The sequence below is a fragment of the Mastigoproctus giganteus genome, chromosome 11 (assembly GCF_048544385.1).
Source record: "Mastigoproctus giganteus isolate SK-2022 chromosome 11, ASM4854438v1, whole genome shotgun sequence".
Classification (NCBI taxonomy): Eukaryota; Metazoa; Arthropoda; class Arachnida; order Uropygi; family Thelyphonidae; genus Mastigoproctus; species Mastigoproctus giganteus.
In genome coordinates this window covers 129,403,484-129,422,474 of record NC_143585.1, presented here as the reverse complement: position 1 = coordinate 129,422,474, position 18,991 = coordinate 129,403,484, and the positions used below count along the sequence as shown (strand labels likewise).

General features: G+C 37.2%; 1 protein-coding gene across 1 annotated transcript in view; it reads left to right on the top strand.

Annotated features, from left to right (window-relative positions):
• LOC150078427 (protein phosphatase 1 regulatory subunit 3C-like) overlaps positions 1-18,991 on the top strand; it is a 58,533-nt gene that overhangs the window by 20,873 nt on the left and 18,669 nt on the right. The window contains exon 2 of the mRNA XM_090385133.1: positions 12,033-13,434. Within this exon, the coding sequence (XP_090241259.1) occupies positions 12,074-13,009 (936 nt within the window). The 5' untranslated portion in view covers positions 12,033-12,073 and the 3' untranslated portion in view covers positions 13,010-13,434. The remainder of the gene's footprint in view (positions 1-12,032; positions 13,435-18,991) is intronic.

Sequence of the window (18,991 nt, the reverse complement as noted above, 5' to 3'; positions counted from 1 at the left end):
AAACGGGATCTTCCAAGACGATAATGAGCCGTGTCATTGGGCTCGCATTATTCACGAGTGGTTCTAGGAACACAGTAAAGATAGTACCCATGTTGATTAGCCTCCAAATTCGCCTGACCTAATTCAACTGAATACCTATGCGATGTTTTGGAACGGGAAGTGAGGCGTATAGACACACAACCTTCATCTATTCCGACACTGTGGGAAGCCTTGCAGGCAGCATGGCTGCAGATCCCTAAGGACGTATTCAGACATCTAGCGGAGTGAATGCCTAGGTAAATAGCGGCTGTTATTCGTGCGAACGGTGGCCCAACATGGTATTAGGTAGGTGGCCATAATTCAGTGATCGCTCAGTGTGTGTATGTATATACGAATGTGCCTGAAATGTAACGCACTGTGTACATTTAACTTGTTTATAACGCGACTAGAACAAAAAACCAAATGCAATACTAATGGAAATATGAGAACGCCACAGCCAACCTTTTAGAGTACCGATGGGATGCCATTAGTTGACTCTGTGGCCAATCACAGCAACCGCCGGGATTGTCCTCAAAATTTGATGTCGATGATGGCTCCCAGTATCAATATTCTGCATAATATGTAATATTAATATACATACAAAGCAATTTTGTAATACCTACAGAAACTTTGACATTAATTTTATGAAAACTTGGGTTGCGCTTTATGTGCAGATATATTTTTATGCACTGCGATAGACTAAAATGTGCCTTTTACCATTTTTCCGGCCGCAGTGTTTTGTTTGTTTGTTATTTGGTTTTTAGGAGCATTAGCAACTAAGGCCATATTGCTCCGGGATATGCGGTGGTCATTCCCTGACCTTTCCGCATCCTCCGTATTTGGTGGTGACGGGCTCAAACCCCGGTCTAATCAAGAAGCGTGTGCTACGCACTGCTGCTCCTTCCCTCCTGGCTACGGAGGCGCCCCTGTGTTTTGTACTTTGCTGTTAATTAAGAAGCAGGTCTACTATAACTATCTTCAATTTTCAGATTTTTCAATATTCAAATATGTACAAATTTCAATATGTACAAAAAATAGTAATAACTGTTAAGTGCTACGTGTTGAAATTAATTAAATTAAATTCTACTTTTTTTAATTTATGTAAATTAAGAACTCAAACGATATTACAAGTCAAATTTTAAGCTGTGAAATATGATTTGTAACGCATTTATGCACGCCTATTTCTACTTTTTTCCATAAATTTGAGGAAGTTCCAAAACATACTACTATTTTCTACTCGGATTAAGTATCCAAACAGTTTTCCGTGTCCAAGATTCAAGAACAAAAAAAAAAAATAAATAAATAAATAAAATAAATAAACAAAATAAATAAATAATAATAAAATAAATAAACAAAATAAATAAATAATAATAAAATAAATAAACAAAATAAATTAATGATAAAATAAATAAATAAAAAATAATAATGAAATAACTTGATGTACTGCTTACATCAAAATTTCTTCTCTTCGGTTATTAATCTCTTCGGAATCAGAGGCCAAGAAAAGGTTACATCTTGTTGTTGCAAAGGCACCCAAAAGGCCTTCGCTGTTTATACAGCAGAACAGTAGTACTACTATTGTGAATCTGGTAACCAGTTGGTTTGTTTGGAATAATGCATACATTACAGTGCTTAAACACTAGTTAACCTGTAAGGCAGAAATACAAAATAAGAATTAACGTGAATATATAGTAATCAATAATATGCAACCATCTACAGCTATGAACAAAATATAATTTTAAAAACAATTATTGTAGCACAACATGAGCCAAGTCCTTGAAAAAAATTTTGGGAGCAAAAATATCAATCTTGTGAGAATTAATCAGTCTCATACCATGAAAAATTTCATACAGTTCCCTAAAAAGAGCTTATCAGTTAAAGAAATATTCTTAGTAACCAATATTAGAGCATTTTTAAAATAAGTTTCCTTTGGCCCATTCTGCATAGTATTTTGGTGTATTTTGCACGTATGTGTTCTTTCCGCAAAACGTCTTATTAAAGTGATGCTAAATACTTACCACTTCGAACGATTAGTTTCGTAATGCTGCATATTTAGTAATAGCTTACGTTAACATGAATTAGCACAACATATTAAAAAATAAAATGAGTATTAATTTGCACAGATCCGTACTAGAAAGTGAATATTATTCATAAAGCCTGTACAGACCAGTCATTAAATTCTTTTCTTCTTCCCGAGTCATGCAGCATTCTTGGAAAACCTCTGATTACATCAAAATGGAAGGTTATATCACGACAGCTTGTATCAAAGTATGCAGAACATGTAAATAAACTTGCGGAAATAAGTAGGGGCGTAGGGAACTAGTAATTCGACTGTCATGATCTATTGTCTAGATCACCAGACGATTCGCCTAGAATTACTAAGGAAGTAAAACGTAATATAGCATTGCCAAATATGTGTTATGACTGCAAAGTAAGATGAAAGAAGCTGTGGATCCCATTGATGGATCGCACCGAGGGGTAATTACTTGCTGATTTGACACCCCTCCCCAACACCGTTATCTCTTATTCTTATCAGTACAGCCAGGGTTGAATAGAGGTTGAATGATGTGAACTCCTGCCAAAGGTGAAGGTCGCTATAATCACGTACTGGACTTCACTATATAAAAAGTTTCATCATCCTGTTTGCATGAATTTTTGGCGGTAAACACTCATTTTCCAACAGGTTACCAATTTTTTCATACTAAGCAATTTGGGACACATGTAGCTTAATAAATAATCACTTGTTCCTGCAGAATGGAAAATCCTTGGGTTTTCCCAAGATTCGATCCCATTGCTGAGTAGAGTTTTTCTTAAATTGTTTTCAGCGGCTGGAGTTCGTCACAACAGTTTCTTTCTATGGGAAACTTTTTCACATGAAAACTGACAAATCGACATTTAGAATGTACATACTGTATGTCGTTTACAGATGGACATTTCAATATTCAAATATGTACAAATTTCAATATGTACAAAAAATAGTAATAACTGTTAAGTGCTACATTGTAAGATCATGTCCGAAGTGGCACAAACTTTGCCAATTTCTAATCCTACCCTTTGAAAAGGTTTTGTAAAATTTTCTTTTCCGTTTCATTCACCTTTTTTTTTTTTTTTTTTTAAACTAAAGTAGATGATGAGGAATAGGAAGTTGTTTTTGATGTTACGGCGTATCTGTATCTTTGGCTACTTGTGCCAGTATATAAACAAATTATGGAGAGATCATGATCTGCCCCTAAAGACAAACTGAGAATCATTGATACGTTAATTTTTCCAGTTGCCACTTATGGATGTGAAGGATGGAATCTGAAAAGAGTTGACAGGAAGAAAATTGAGGCATTTGAAATGTGGTGTTGCAGGAAAATACTGCGCATTTCTTACTTGGATCGAAGAACAAATGCGTGGGTATTGAATAAAATTGCAGACCTAAAATTCTTCTTCATAGCATCAACAAAAGAAAACTCAAGTTTTTTTTTTTTTGGTCATATAGTAAGAAGGGAAACCTTTCTGTTGAAGAATATAATGGAAGGAAAAAGTGAGGGGAAGAGGTGCAGAGGAAGACCTGCAACTAGGTGGAAGGATGGGATCAGTGAACTTCTTGGCATGACACTTTGCGATGTTGCTCGTATAGCACATGATCGATGCAGTTGGAGGAATTTATTGGTGGCTACAGCAGTTCCTCAGGGAGCTATGTGACTGGAAGAAGAAGAAGAAGATAAACATATCCACGGTCAATTGCGGCATGTAGGCTTCTGAAAACCCGCCGCTAGGGTTCGGCTAACTACTGACGTAGGCCTGACGTAGCCCAGTGGTCAGGAGCGAGAGTGCATAGCACGCGTTCCTTGAGTGGACCGGGGTTCAAGCCCGTGACCACTAAATACGATAAATATTTGTATTGATGATTTATTGTAAACTCTACTGACTTGGTTGTCGTGCCAGAGTATAAACAGAAAATTTATTTTACTGGCTTCGTTAAAGAGGCTTTTAAGAAATTTTGCCGTCTCCGACTGAATTCGGACCCATACTTCTTCAAACGAGTGACAAGTGGTGGAACTGAAAACGTCACGGAGGCGGATTGTAATTTAAGAAGTACTTCGCTTTACATTTAATGGAGAGAGACTTAAAATTAATAAAAAGGTGCTACAGCTACTAATTTTCATTAATGTTTATCTCACGCATTTACAGAAACTAGCAATTCCTCGTTTTCTAAAAGAAGTCAGAAGTCTAAAAATATTGGAGTTCCAGATTAATTCTAGATTTGATAAATATTGTGCGTACAGATCAGGATGGTTGGGTAAAGTGCATTCCACGAAAAGTATAAATGCGCAGACACTTGAGCGGATTCTGATTTGCTACTAAAGGTCAAAGTGTGCCGTGTGATGATAAGAGGTTTTTTTTTTTGTTTTTTGATCCTATTTGCGAACTATAAGGAAAATTTATCTTGTGTCCTAGTAACCGAATTTAATCTGAGTGACGAAAGTTAGTGCGCGAACTTGTACAAGTATTAGTATCCTCTCAGTCCTTTTTAGTTACCTAAAGCGGAAACCATACCATACCAAACCAATGGATTCAGTAAAATACCAATCGTCTGGTGGACAGACATTACGAAGAGGACTGAGAGCATGTAAGTGACTTTTTCACCTTCGTTTTTGATATATAATTACAGGCTCTCTGAATATATGCTAACGAAAATCACACAGTATTTTAAAGAAATCTAACTTGCATTACAGTACCATGGACTTTTATATCAGTAGAATGCTTGTGAAAGAAAGGTTATAACATGATACTGTTTGTCATGCGCTTGTGCATAGTAAAAAAGAAAAGTGAGATAGCCTAGTTTTCTCTGTTTGCATCCGTTCTCGTGAACTGTTTGTCCCTTATGCTGCATGCGATTACGAGCTAGGAAATGCAAATATATTTATCTTGTGAAACGATTTTCAACGTTAACCTGTTTTCATTTATTACTTTGGGAAAAAAAAGCGAAATTATTTAGGTTCGCAGTTACATTTTATTTTAAATACATATAAGTTAAAACACTATTTTCTCTGAACTACATCTATTTTCAGTAAAGAACGTCTTCGCAGAAATATGCCAGTTTTAACTATTTTCTCATAATTTACGGCAAACGCTAAGGCACATACCAGCTATAAAACTTTGCGACGTGTTGGGGGGAAAAAGCCTCAGTTATGTAGGTATAAAGAGCAAACCTTGCTACGAAAATACATCAAAAAAACACTTAAGAGATTTGATAGAAGTAAACAGATTGATAATATATTTCTTCGATTTTATTTTGTTCATTCCGATATTTTCAAATTCGCCTCCTTAAATTTTCATCTATGATGTATGTACCTTTAGTGAATCTGATTTACTGAAAACAGCTATTTAGTAATCGTCATTTATCAGTTTGTCGTTCAATGTGAAACTTAGTTCCTTTTACTGAATCATACGTTGTCTGCTATATTAACTTTTGTGATTGGTTTTAAGTAGCATCATAGATTGATTATTACTAACTCATTATTGGTAGAATAGTATGGTATAACGTCGTGTTTGTACAAAGAAAACTAATTTGTGAAAAAAAACCACGACATGTTTCTGTAATGTCTAGCTATTGCGTTTCCATTAAATTGAGGAATCCTCTTCTGTACACAGCTCTGCCCAGAAAAGGATGCCGTCTTCAATGCAATTAGCAACAATCAGAATTGAAGAAACATTTTTTTTTTTATTTTGTGTCTGATAATAATAATATGCAAGGCATATTATTGTTAAAAAATTTATATTTTGCCTAATCAGTATGGCAATTTTTCTTAATGAAAAAAATTGTTTCCCGTCCTCAATTTTCTAAATATGTCACTGGTGTATGTCTTATAAATATGTCACGTGGTGTATTTTGTACGAGAATGTACACTAATTTTATTTGGAATATAAAAATAAAATTAAATTAAAAAAACGCGAATACAACGGTTAATGTGTTGTTTGCTCTTCGGTACACATGCATTTAGAGCTACACAATGGCATTTAAATCGAGTTTCCTCAGTTCTTATAACAGTTTTTCTCTTGTTTATTTTGTTTTAAATAAGATCGTTTGCTTCAGAAGTGCGCCATCTATGTGTGTGTGTTAGACAAACACACAAATATATTTGAAATATATACAGTACCAAACAACCCACAATTCCAGTAAAAAAAGCCAAGGGAAAAAATTCATCGGAGGAGGAAGATAAGAAATGGAAGCTTAAATAACAAGCAGGACAACAGCACAGGCAAGGCAGGAAGATAGAATTCCTTCAGACTGGTTCGTTTCCAGCCCATTTCTAAATGTCCCTCAGATATTATATCACAGTCTAGGAGGACGGACATTCTGGCAACCTCTTTACCAGTGATATTCCTTCTACCTCGCCTACATCATGAAGTTGTATTTTGGTCCACAGCTTAAGTAGGGAATATCAGCGCTCCAGATCCACCGTGGATAATAGCTACAGACAGCTGTTCTCTGTCAGCAGCGTCCCATTCCAATATAGTTTCTGGCAGTCTTCCCCAAGATTTGAGTCCGCTCGTTGAATGGGAACAACTTCTTTTATGCTTTATTTTTTTTATTTAACAACTGTTTGTAAATGACTTGTTTGTTTAGTTATTTCATTTTTTTTTTGTTATTTCCAAATGTTGTGTAATATACTTAGCATCATTTTCAAAACTGCAGCGTTAATTTTTAGTTGTGTGCAATTCTACAATAAAATAGGCCCTGCAAGTTTAATTTTGCATAAGTCATCGATAGGCAGTGATTAGTTATTGATTAGCATGCTAAATATGAATTAATTTGTGATCTGGTTATGATACAGTAAAATCGCGTTTGTCCAAAGTAGACAGAATCAAAGAGACCTTGGATAATGTTGACGTTCATGTTCTACTTTTTTTTTTTTAGTTTCATTTCTTTCGCATATATAGAAAGTAGCTTATAATTTATTTAGTTTTAATTGTCAAATAGGAACGTAATGGACTTTAACCTCGTACAGTGCCAACTATAGTGCATTCGAATTTTTGTCGTAGTCTAATTCAATACAGAGTTGAATTTAAGATTTCGGAGTTAAACACTATATTAAGCTCTAATAGAGACTCATTCAAAGCTCAGTCTAGATTTTTTATTCATTCCTCATATTTACTTAATTCAATACTTACATGTATAATTAGCAAACTTAATTACTGATAACTAGTTGCTGTTTATGACAGTTTTCCTTCATTAAAATTTGATTCAGGTAATTTGTTTTGTAAAAATCGCAACTGAAGAAAATTTAAGATTATAATTTATGTAAAAATTGAAAAAAACTTTCTATAGAAACTTTTTCATAAGTATTGATTTCTTTTATGAAAACATTAGGTCAATGCATAAATAATAAATTATATAATATTTTCTGTTTATATTCCTGGAAAGACACATGAGGTCAGAGGAGTTGAGTTAGTGAAGGTAGAATATACAAGAACATTACCGTATTCTGCGGCCACGTGAATACTATCCTCTCGCGTTGCCCACTGAGGAAGGCATAAATTCCCAAAAATTCAGTTTTACTCTTAAAGGTTAAGGAGGAAAAGGGAAATGCTGCTATTTAAAATCTATTATATTTATTTGCTGCATAGGAAGCTACTCAATATGTATATAGCACTGTTTTGCAAATGAGCTATTATTGTAATTTTTTTAATAATATATTCCATCAGATTTAAAACTTTGAATAGAATTCAGAAATGGAGCATTGCTGAAAAAAAAAAAAAATCTGATGGAACTCCGATATTACCGATTTGGTTTTCTTTGCACAATGAAACATGTCGCCCTTCTGCGAAAATCTCGGGTGTTTTCTGGTTTACAAAATATTTCCTGATTACCAAAGATGTAATATTTGCCTCCCTATCTCCACACGATAAGCTCTAGACGTCAATGGTGGTGGGTAGTGTATAAATAAATAGTGGGGAGGAAGAATCCAAAAGATCTATCTTCCTATGAATTTTTGATTTCCCTTTTCTTTTCTTTTTTTCTAGACAAAAACAAGCCAAATTAAGCCATCTGATTGTGACTCTCTCCAAGGTTTCGTTGGTGGTAATTAGGCCTGGACAAATTTGTTCGAGATCTAAGCGCGCCACTGCCAAAATTTCGTCAGTAGCTGGGAGGGCACTCAAAAAAAAACCCCTCTACGACAGCCAATTACGCTTATGCATAATTGGCTCAAAATTAAATATTTTACTAAACGCTTGTTAATAATCTTATTTTTAATAATCCAGTATATAGATGAGACTGCCAATGTGTATGATGAACCGCAGCGGCGCTCCGGTCCATTCTAAACCACTAAACTCGTGTCACGTGATAATTGAAAACATCAGTTCATCTCACTTGTCAGCAAAGCAGTGATTAGTTTTTATTTATATGCTAAACTAATTTATAAATGATCTGAGGGTATTTGAATGAGATGAATTCCCCCCCCCCTTTTTTTTGTCATTCAAAAAATTTATATGACGAGGGGGAATTCATATCTTACCTCGGTAATAAAGAAACAATATCCTGTCTTTTTTTTTTCCCGTTATCACTGATAAATTTCTACCAGCTTACCAAAGCAATACAGATCGAAAAAGGGAAAGTCATTACAGTATAATTTACCAGGCCACTCCCACAGTTAAAAATATAGTACAGTACTAGACTTACGACTATCGTGCATGAGTAAACATATTTTCTGCAAATGAACAATGATTCGAGTGTGCAGCCAACTCATGTCCGGCTGCAACCTCTGTTATCTACTTCTGATAAATTAAGAAATTTTTTTAATCCAATTAAAAAATTAATTACTCATGGTCAACTAAAAACGGATAAAGTTTGTATCGATCTTCAATAAGAAGCTAATTACGAAATGGTTTTCAGGTAACTTTAATTTTTGTGCTATCCTTACGAAAGTTGAATATAATTGGTTGGGCTATCTCTTTGAAACAAGATTCGTTCCATATAAGAACCAATAAGATTCGTTCCAAAAAACAATGCTGTCAATAGTTTAGCGTCCATACTAAAAGGCCATCGTACTATATCTTTGTCGAAAGTCTTGCCAGTTCTAGCAGGATACTGACCAAAGAGCAAAAAATTCAGTCCGTTCTCACAGCCGCTAGATTGACCTGCAAAATACTAGCTGCAAAGGCGGATTTCTTAGTTACTATGGCGACCCTGTTTGTCAAGCCCTGGTTATAATTTCTCTGTATAGACTAGTAACGAAACTCATTAAATGTGCTTTGTTCATTAAGAATAGCGCATTAAGGAAACTAATGAGTTTTATTCATTACGTGCTTGATGCTATAATCGAGACTTGATCATTTCAAGGATCGAGAGTAAAACTTATTGCTAGATACGGTGGTTTCTATTAGGAACTACTCTGGAAACAATCAGTTCCTAGCAGAGGCTACCACGTGTAAAGGAAACCCATAATTTTTTTTTTTTTTTTATAGTCTCTCCCTCTCACTGTTTTCGAAATCATTATCTACATACTCAGCGTGAACTTCAGCATTTACAAGCTACTAGACTCTTCCCACCCCCCACACACACATCCACTCGGAGACATGGTGACAAGTACTTCCATTATCGTTCAGTCTTCTTCCTACGCTGCACGCGTGATATTCTGGAGTGTGGGGCACGTGCTACTATTTTAGATATGCAATCCTTCCAGAGTGCAGCCAATTGATGATCCGTCTGCCAGCTCTGTTATCTGCTTCTGTAGGCGGCAGCAATTGGCAGGGGTGCCAGAATTGTTACGAGCCGCTGTTCTACAGTAGCTAGCTGAGCTGAACACTCGGGGTATCTGGGCGGTCACCGACCTTCTTGTTGCTAAGGTGCGATTGCGGCCGAACGTCGTTCTCCCCCATTTACCGCCTCCCGTCCAACTGCCACTTACACTGCTGTTAGTGTAATCAAAAAGAAACTATTATAAGATATTCGTCGGAAGCTAGCATTAATAACGTTCTTAACAAGGTCATTCGTACATGAATAAATTAGAATTTCACGGAAGGATCATTTTAATAACAATTTACTTGAAGACCGTTTTGATACCAGCTTATTCTTGTAACGAGTATAGAATGTCAGTGATTTTTCTGATTCGCGCGTCCTTTTAAATTAATGTTTATTAACCTTCTGACGCTGTGGGGCTAACTTGAATTAAACAAATTTTAAGCGGACCACCAATTTTTTACACCTTTTACTTTTATTAAGGTAGCAGAAATAAACGCTCCTCCAGAAACTGCATTATATCCAGCAGGTAGTGAGCATACAATATCTTACTGAAAAGCAGTAACGTGAATAGTAAAAGAGTTTTGTAAAAGCAGGTAGCATGAACGTTTTTAGATGGGGAGGGGAGTTAACAGTATTCAACACATGAATCAAGTCTCTCATTACATTAAAAACTGGCACATGGATTAGAGGATTAGGCGCGACGTAAGACATGGGCACACAGGAGTCAAGCTAGATCCTCTTGACCAAAGTGTTCCAGACTATCTAGGAGACTGGGGGGGAACTGTTTACTCTGATGTTGCTAAGTGGTCTTGCTATGAATTATCGTCGGGAACAGTTTGGTCGAGCTTTGGACCTAGCTTGATTCCTGTGTTCCACTGAAGCAGAAACAACCTAAAATGAGCTTGAAAGAAATGGATATGTTTCTTGAATAATTACGTTCCGGTAGGCCTTGTCTTCGCACATCCACTCACAATCAATGTCAAACTTGTAAAAGTGTTCCACGGTGTTCTGAGGGGACATCCTTTAGTCTGGTTTCTTGAGAATGAAGAGTAAGTTATTGCTTTTGAGTTATCTACGACTCATTGGGCGTAATGGCATCTCTGTCAAGCTTGGGACTTCAATCCCGGGTGCGACTGGCCTAGCGAGATTTAAAGTGTTTGTTGACAATGATATAAAGAAACTGCCAAGGAGTCCATTATAAGGAGATGTAAAGAGTACTCCTTTATATTCAGAATGTGGTTGAGCCACCGCAGGATCCAATATAGACACCCAGGACAATTCTAAGCTGTGCTTGTTCGTCAAAAGCCCAAATGTATTAGTATGGATTCGGATAGATATTGACCCTGAAACAATTTGTTATAAAAATACAACGTATATATATATTTTTTATTTTAACAAAATTAGGCCATTTATTAGTGCACGACCACCTGCTAGTGCTGCATGTGGACCACATGAGAAACATTGTTCTAGAAAATCTAAAAAAATTAAATGCAAGTATAAAATAATTTTAATATTATTATTAGTGATCGATAACGGCAGTGACTAGGAAAGCTGATATCTACCAGTATCAGTAATTAACACAAAAATCGTCAGACGCAATAGTCACCTCCTTCATTAACATGTAATCAAATAACCGATGTGGCGCCAAACTCTACAAACCAAAATAATAACAGTAATATGGATTTATTCAAACCAATGGAAATCCCGACACAGCCGGTAAGTTAGAATAGGTGAATTATATCATGGATAAAATAACAATATACCTTACTGTATATATACAAAAAAAGGCCGTCGTAGCCTAGTGGTCAGGCGCGCGGGTGCCTAAGTACACGTGCCTTGAGTGACCGGAGTTCAAGCCAGTGACTACTGAATACGGTGCTGTTTCTTGTATTCCATCTATCATGCGAACTCCTCTGACCGTTTGGTCGTCCCGGAGTATAAACAGAAAATTTAATTATGCTAATACGCACTGTACAGTAGTTTCCCCTTCCCTACGCAGAAGCAGGGAAGGGGTCAACTTCTTTCCTCATTTTCCTCCGTGGATCTTGAATAATGTCCGAACCTAGGAAATCTATACTTTTAATAATCATTTTGGTATTTTAATATTCTGGTAAGCAGTCCTCACTCCGCAAGGAATATGGAGAGTAGGAAAAGAAGTATATAATCTAATTGTAAAGTATTTTCAATATAAATAATCTTTGGTGAACTGTAATTATGTTCTAAGTTAAGTATTTTGAATTAATGTTTTTGTATTTTTTTTTTTTTTTTTCTTTTTCAGTGAAACGCCTTTCCCTGCATATTAGCTCCCCCGAAGTAGCAATGCCAGTTGACTTGGAGATGTTGCTATCCGCCAGTCCTCCTTTATTCGGCTATTCAGCTTTTCACGACTTCAGATATGCCACTTTTCCAAACAATCACCACAGCTACACCCACAGTGGTATTTTCAAGAACAACGTTATCAATGGTGTTAATCACTATAAGAATGGCGATCGGCTGATGACTCCTGCACGATCGTGCCTTTCGGTGAAGACCGATCTCGATAATAACGAAAAAAGCTACAACCCCACAAGTCCGACTCGGGAAAAGAAACGAGTGTGGTTTGCGGATGATAAGGGATTAGCACTGGTACATGTTCGAATTATGCCCGAGCCATCCGACTGTCCTCCAGGATGGACGGATGACTTTCTCATGCAGGTCACGCGTGGCATAAAATCGCAGGCGCATCCAGAGTCAAAGTGGGAGCCATCGTTTTCCCAACCAGCGTCGGACTACATGGTATTTAGGAATAAGCTGGATCGAAACTGTGTGTCGCTTGAGAATGTAATTATCAAAGAAGATACCGATCTGGTCACGGGAACAATTAAAGTAAAAAACCTAGCGTACGAGAAAGAAGTATTTGTGCGTGTCACTTACGACCATTGGCTCACCAGCAAGGATCTGACAGCAACTTATATGCCCAACGGAATGGAAAGTACAACATCATACATGTTTGACACGTTCACCTTTTCCTTCAGTGTCCCACCTTCCACCCACAAGTACGGAGAACTGGAGTTCTGTGTCTGCTACAAATGTAATGGCAAGGAGCATTGGGACAACAATGGCGACGCTAACTACCGTCTAGTTTCGGTTCCCGTAAAGCAAGTGAAGAATGATACTGTCCAACCTCGGTTTACTGATGCGGTGACGGCGGAATACAGTGACTGGACGCAGTTTGCTAGTTGGAGCAATCTAATTACGGAAGGGCCCTACTGGTGAATTGACAAGAAGTCAGCCGACTGTCGGAAAAGTGTTGTTAATAAATTCTGTTTGCTGTGGATGGTGTTTGGCGCTGTCATTTTGCCTTCACTAGCTCTGTGATGGCCCTTTTGGATTTCTCTGCTGGTCGGATGGATCCATCGGTTGTCAGTCATGCGGTGTTTGTGTTTGTATGATCTGTCATAACAGCTTTAATTGTTCCGTTAACTGATCCAGTGTCTGTGGTACATTTGAATCAAAAACTGCCCAACGGGACTCGTCTTCCTGTTGTCATTCCCTCCTGCCTTTTTTGTAGATATTTCCCGCTGCTCTATTTCCGCCCTCGTTCGAGAGTATTAGGCCCAACGGAAGTTTCTGCGGAACAGAGAAGGTGAAAGCTCTCGTTTCTGCAAACAGACACAAGAGGAAATTCGGAGAAAATAACAGTAAGTACAGTTTTTCTTGTGATATTTAAATTGTACAGGAATTCAGCTGTGTGCCTTATAACTATTGCAGTGATTTGATATAGCGCAGTCTGTTTTATACCCTGTTATGATACACAAATAAATCAAAAGGGAACCTCGTCTCGCAATGGAAATTAAGTTTTATATGTCATAGGAAATAGTACTTTACTATTAAGCAACTTGCATTAAACAGTACATGAAATTTAAACAGCATTGCTGACTTGGTAAGAATAAGTGATTAGGGCCGTTATTTGCACATATCTAGCGGTACCACCAATTATGAAAGAATTATTTTCAGACATCGAGAATAGTTGCATGACAGGATGTTTCATTTAATTTACATAGAGACAACAGTAGAATAGTTAGGTACAAATTATAAAAAATTCTGCTGCTATGGTTATTTAATTAAGAAGTTGTGATTTTTCTCAAAGTTTGAACTTTAAGACATTCGGCTTAATTTATTCTTCTACCTTCGAAGTGAAGCAGCATAATTCAAAAAATAAACTAATAACATAGAGCTTCAACTTTTATTACCTGAAAGTTGAGTTTTTACGGACCTCACAATCCGTGTCCTTGTGCTACCGCACCTCGTGTTGATCACTCGGTTAAGTCGGGCATGCGCAAGAGGATAAGCGTACTGCATTCTGTAGAATTTTATAACGTATATCCTAACCTGAATTTATAAATATATAAACTGTAGATAAGTATAGATGTTATCCTGGTGAGAGTCATATGGTATGTAACTCATAACCTGGAATATACGTGTAAATATTAGTATACATGTCATCTCATCTTGATAATCTGTATCCTATATTAATGAAAAACTATATGCATATGTGAATTTCTCTGAGATTGGTACATTTTAATTTTTCATGTCTTTCTCCCCTCTAACTGTAAAGGGATGAAACCGTTATGGTTTAAGAAATGGATAATAATACCCCCCCTCCTACTCTGGTACGATCCATTTTTACAGAGGATCCTGGTGGAAAGCCCCTAGACTGTTTCAGGAAATTAGAGTAATCTCATACTTTATGAACATCTAATTTATGTACTTTCGAACAGTATTAAGAACAAGAATGAATTTTTGATGCTACAAATTCGATATACTGACTCAAAGCTCGAAATTAACGAAAATAATTTCATTTCGAGATTTAAAATTGAAAATAAAATATTTTCAAAATTTTTAATGTATGCTGTGCACGCATATACATTTCACTAGAGTAGTAGTTCAGCTTACGTCAATTAAAGTGGTTTATCATTTATTATAGTTGAAACTTCAGGCACGTAATCGATGTCAAAGTGCTAAAATGAAAGAAACATTTTACTCCCCACTTTTAGCACATTTCGGAATAAAAGTACCTAGGGCCGACGAATACCAAAATCCAGCCCTGGCCACTAGGGTTAGAAATGGAACGCTAGTCATGCAGAAGATGCATGCAATTACTGATGCGCATGACAAATGGAAACTGCGTTCGGGAATCCACTTTCAAAGTATACGACGTTCGAAGAATACCTGACTCTACAACTCTACAAGAAGCACTTCGCAGTTATGGTATGTAGCCTTAATGGAACACAGTAGTTTCAATACGGAAATGATTTTATTGTGAATTTTGCGCAATCAGAAGTTTCTTAATCGCAAAGCATTAGCCGATTATAAAATAAAGAATATGTAAGTGGTATGCAACAGAAAGTAAACCAACATAACTACAGCAAAAAAGAAGGAAGGGGTGGGAACGTAGATCAAAATAAAGGGCATTGCAGAAGGAAAGCACTTTCATAGTGATATAGGAAGAATGCCAATTAATTGCAAATACCAGAAATTTATCAATCTATCACCGAACTGACACACGCTAATCACCCAGCCAGTGCAACAGACCTGAATGACGGTGGCCCTTATTCAGCGAAAAAGTAAACTAAACAGTCAGAACTCGCATGCCAGGATCAAACCAATGACACTTAGATAAGAATACATCGACAGAAAATTAAACTACAGATGACAGTATAAACGACACTTCAGCATCATGACTCAATACTTACCATATAACATAAAAATAAGTAAGAAAATAATGAAGAAGAAGAAAAAAAAAAAAAAGAAATCGGTGTAGCAAACATCAGCAGTGGCAAAAGCATTATCAACCACATGTTGCGGAATCATAATTAGAATTGAGTCGTAAAACATGAATATGGCTTGCCATATTCATATATGGTAAGTTTTATAAATACACAAGTCGGCTAAGTGTATTAAATAGTGTGTGTGTGTGTGTGTGTGTGTGAGTTGTCAACGTCTGAACGACCTCAAACCTCAGAGGAGTTCACAAGATAGAGAGAAAATGCAGGAACTTTACCGAAATTAGTAGTCTGGCCAGCTTGGACCACCTCCAAGTGAGCTTACTTCTGCACCCTCGTGACCACTCCTCGGCTACGGTGCGTGTATACACAAACACACGCACGCCGTAGTCAGTATATATATTCTGCAGCATATTTACACGGTTTATTTATTCAGTTTTATTCACTTCAATACAAATTCATATACTGTATAAGATTTGAAAACATAAGTGGAAGGTAGGCAAATTCTGAGAGGAAAGAATGAAGACAGCAATCAAATCCGAGCTGATGACAGTGCCTGATGTAGAAATTTTAGAGTAAACATTAAAACTTAGAATGGCCTTATACCATTTAACTAAAGTAACTTTGACATGCGACATGGTATGTGATGTTACTGAAATGCTATCTCAATACAAGATATTTTGGCAACTTTTCGGGATACTACTGAAATACGTTTTTAACTGGGCTCGTATTACCATTTGAATTTTTTTTCTCTCTACGGAAACCGATTTTTCCTTAGAAATCGAATAATTTTATCGATGCACTAATTTCAAATCGACATAATACTATTCTTTAAAATTGCATTGTAGCCTTATCTGTGTTCTTATTTTAAATTTTATACATAGTTATGAGTCCTCTTAGAGATTAAAAAAAAAAAAAAAAAGCTAACAGGAGATAAAGCTATATTTGAGACATCCAGGCCACACGCTTGGAATACACGTCATGCATTTGGCAGCTCACTATAGTATTACATCATCCTATTCTAAGATAGTAAAGGGTCGGCAACTTCCTCAATTTTCTGCACCTTGCATTAAATATTTTCTTTTGCGTCACCTCTCCAAAATTTCCCTTTGACCTTTATTTCTGGCAGGAGTCTTTAAAGCACGATTTGATGTTATCTCTCTCATTCAGCAGTAATATAATCAGTTAGTGCTCGTGTCTTCCGCGGAGAGACCTTGAGAGTCATCTTGGAACTAGGAGAGGAAGATATACAACGACAATACCAGACCTTATTATCACGTGATAGAACGGACAAATGTTCTTGTAAAATATGCTAATCCTTGGGGAACGCTCCCCCCTCTATATATATAATTTTTTTTTTTTTTCCAACTACTGGGAGGTCATTTGGGACAACTGCCAACTGCACTCGGATAAAAACTAAACACCCCCCCCCCCTCCATTCAGCAAAGTGAAGCTAATTCGAACTGCCAATTGTGCTCGGCCTTTACTTGCAGAATCCCACTGAAGTGAACCATGCTCGGCGACCTTTTTTTTTTTTTTTTTTTTTTTTTTTTGCCAACTAACTGAAATTTTCGTTGATTTTTGTTACAGCTATTCATATAGCAGCTTAAAATATTCGACCAGAAAGTTAAAAAAAAAAATAAGATGCAAATTTTTCCAATTATGATAGAACGAAAAGTTTCAAGCTGTGGACTTGCAGCACACTACAGAAATTTGAATCCAGAAACCAGCAAATTGCTTAGTATTAATTTTAGGATGATTTTTAGATTTTTGATTTTTCGCGTTCAAACTTAGAAAGATTCAGACTTTCGACGGCCATTTTAATAACAAATTTTAAGATTGCCACCTTCCCTTGGTTTATTTATATATTTATTAATGCATTTCTTGAATTCCAAAGAGAAATCTATATAAAAATTCATAGTATCAAAAAAGGGAAAAATACAAAAACAGCTGGTCCAATGGCTCGAAAATTGCAAATAAAAATATATCACTATTTAATTATGTAAAATTAATTTCACCCTATTTTTTTTTTTTTTTTTTATCCTCTCCTTTTTCCCATTATAACAGGGTGTCGCAAAAATATTGGTACAAACGTTTAGGGGGGGTAGGTAACATCTAAAGGAATGTGAATCGCATAGGAACCCATAACCGGAAACGTCACCGTAAGTCGGTACACGGCGCTGTCCATCAGTTCGCGAGAGAGAAAATTTCTGGTTTACTTATAGCAGTAGTAGTAGTGGCATGTGATGCAAGAAAGCAAGTGTATCAGCTTATGCAGCATCAGCCAAAAAAAAAAAAACACACCATTCCCTCCAAATGCCTGTCCAGTTCCTCCTTAAATTTATTCAACCTATCAACTTCCACAACGACAGATGGAAGTTTGTTCCAGCAATTAACCACCCGCTGGCTAAAGGCAAATTTCCGCACATCTATTCTACATCTGTCCTTTCTTAATTTGAATTTATGCCCCCTTAGGTTCGTAATCTGAACAAGTGGAAGGATCCCATCAGAATTCAGCGCGCTCAACTCATTCAAGCAATAGTCGCCGCACGAAGCGCATGCATCGATATACGAACTGTGAGCTGGCAGACAATGCACCTAGTGTTTTGTTTGTTTGTTTTTAGGAGAATTAGCAACTAAGGCCATATTGCTCCGGGATATGCGGTGATCATTCCCTGACCTTTCCGCATCCTCCGTATTTGGTGGTGACGGGCTCGAACCCCGGTCTAATCGAGAAGCGTGTGCGACGCACTGCTGCTCCTTTCCACCTGGCTACGGAGGCGCCAGCACCTAGTGTATGGATTAGCAGAGCGCCCACACGGTGTGCGCCCCCATGTGGCACAACATCGCTTCGCAATAAATGTGTAAGCAGGTATGATCGGTGAATGCTTAGTTGGCCCATACCTGTTACCCTCCCGCCTGAACTCCACTAAATATCGGATCTTTCTTGAACAAGTTCTACCAGGGTTACTTGACGATGTTCCAGCAAATGTGAGACGCAACATTTGGTTTCAACATGACGGGGCGCCTGCCCATTATGGAAGGTGTGTTCGTGACCATTTGAACAGGCGTTTTGGGCGTCGATGGATTGACTGTGGTGTACCCGTTGCCTTGCCCATCACGCTCACCTGATTTATCGAGCCTTGATTTCTTTCTGTGGGGGGGGGGCCCTCAAATCTATCGTGTATGAATCGCCAGCGGAGACGGAAATGGATCTCGTAGCGAGACTCGTCTGCGCTGCTGCTACTGTCAAAGAAACTCCAAGTGTATTCGACCGTGTCCGCCAATCCATGCTGCGTCGGTGTGACGCATGCATCGCGTCTCATGGTGGAACCTTCGAGCATCTGTTGTAACATCATGAAATGCATCCATCTCGTACTCCATTGTTAGTATTATGTCAAATAATGTTTGCCACTAATTACGGTCTTGTCTTGTGTCATTTCTGCTTCTCGTGCCTCTGCTACTACTTTCC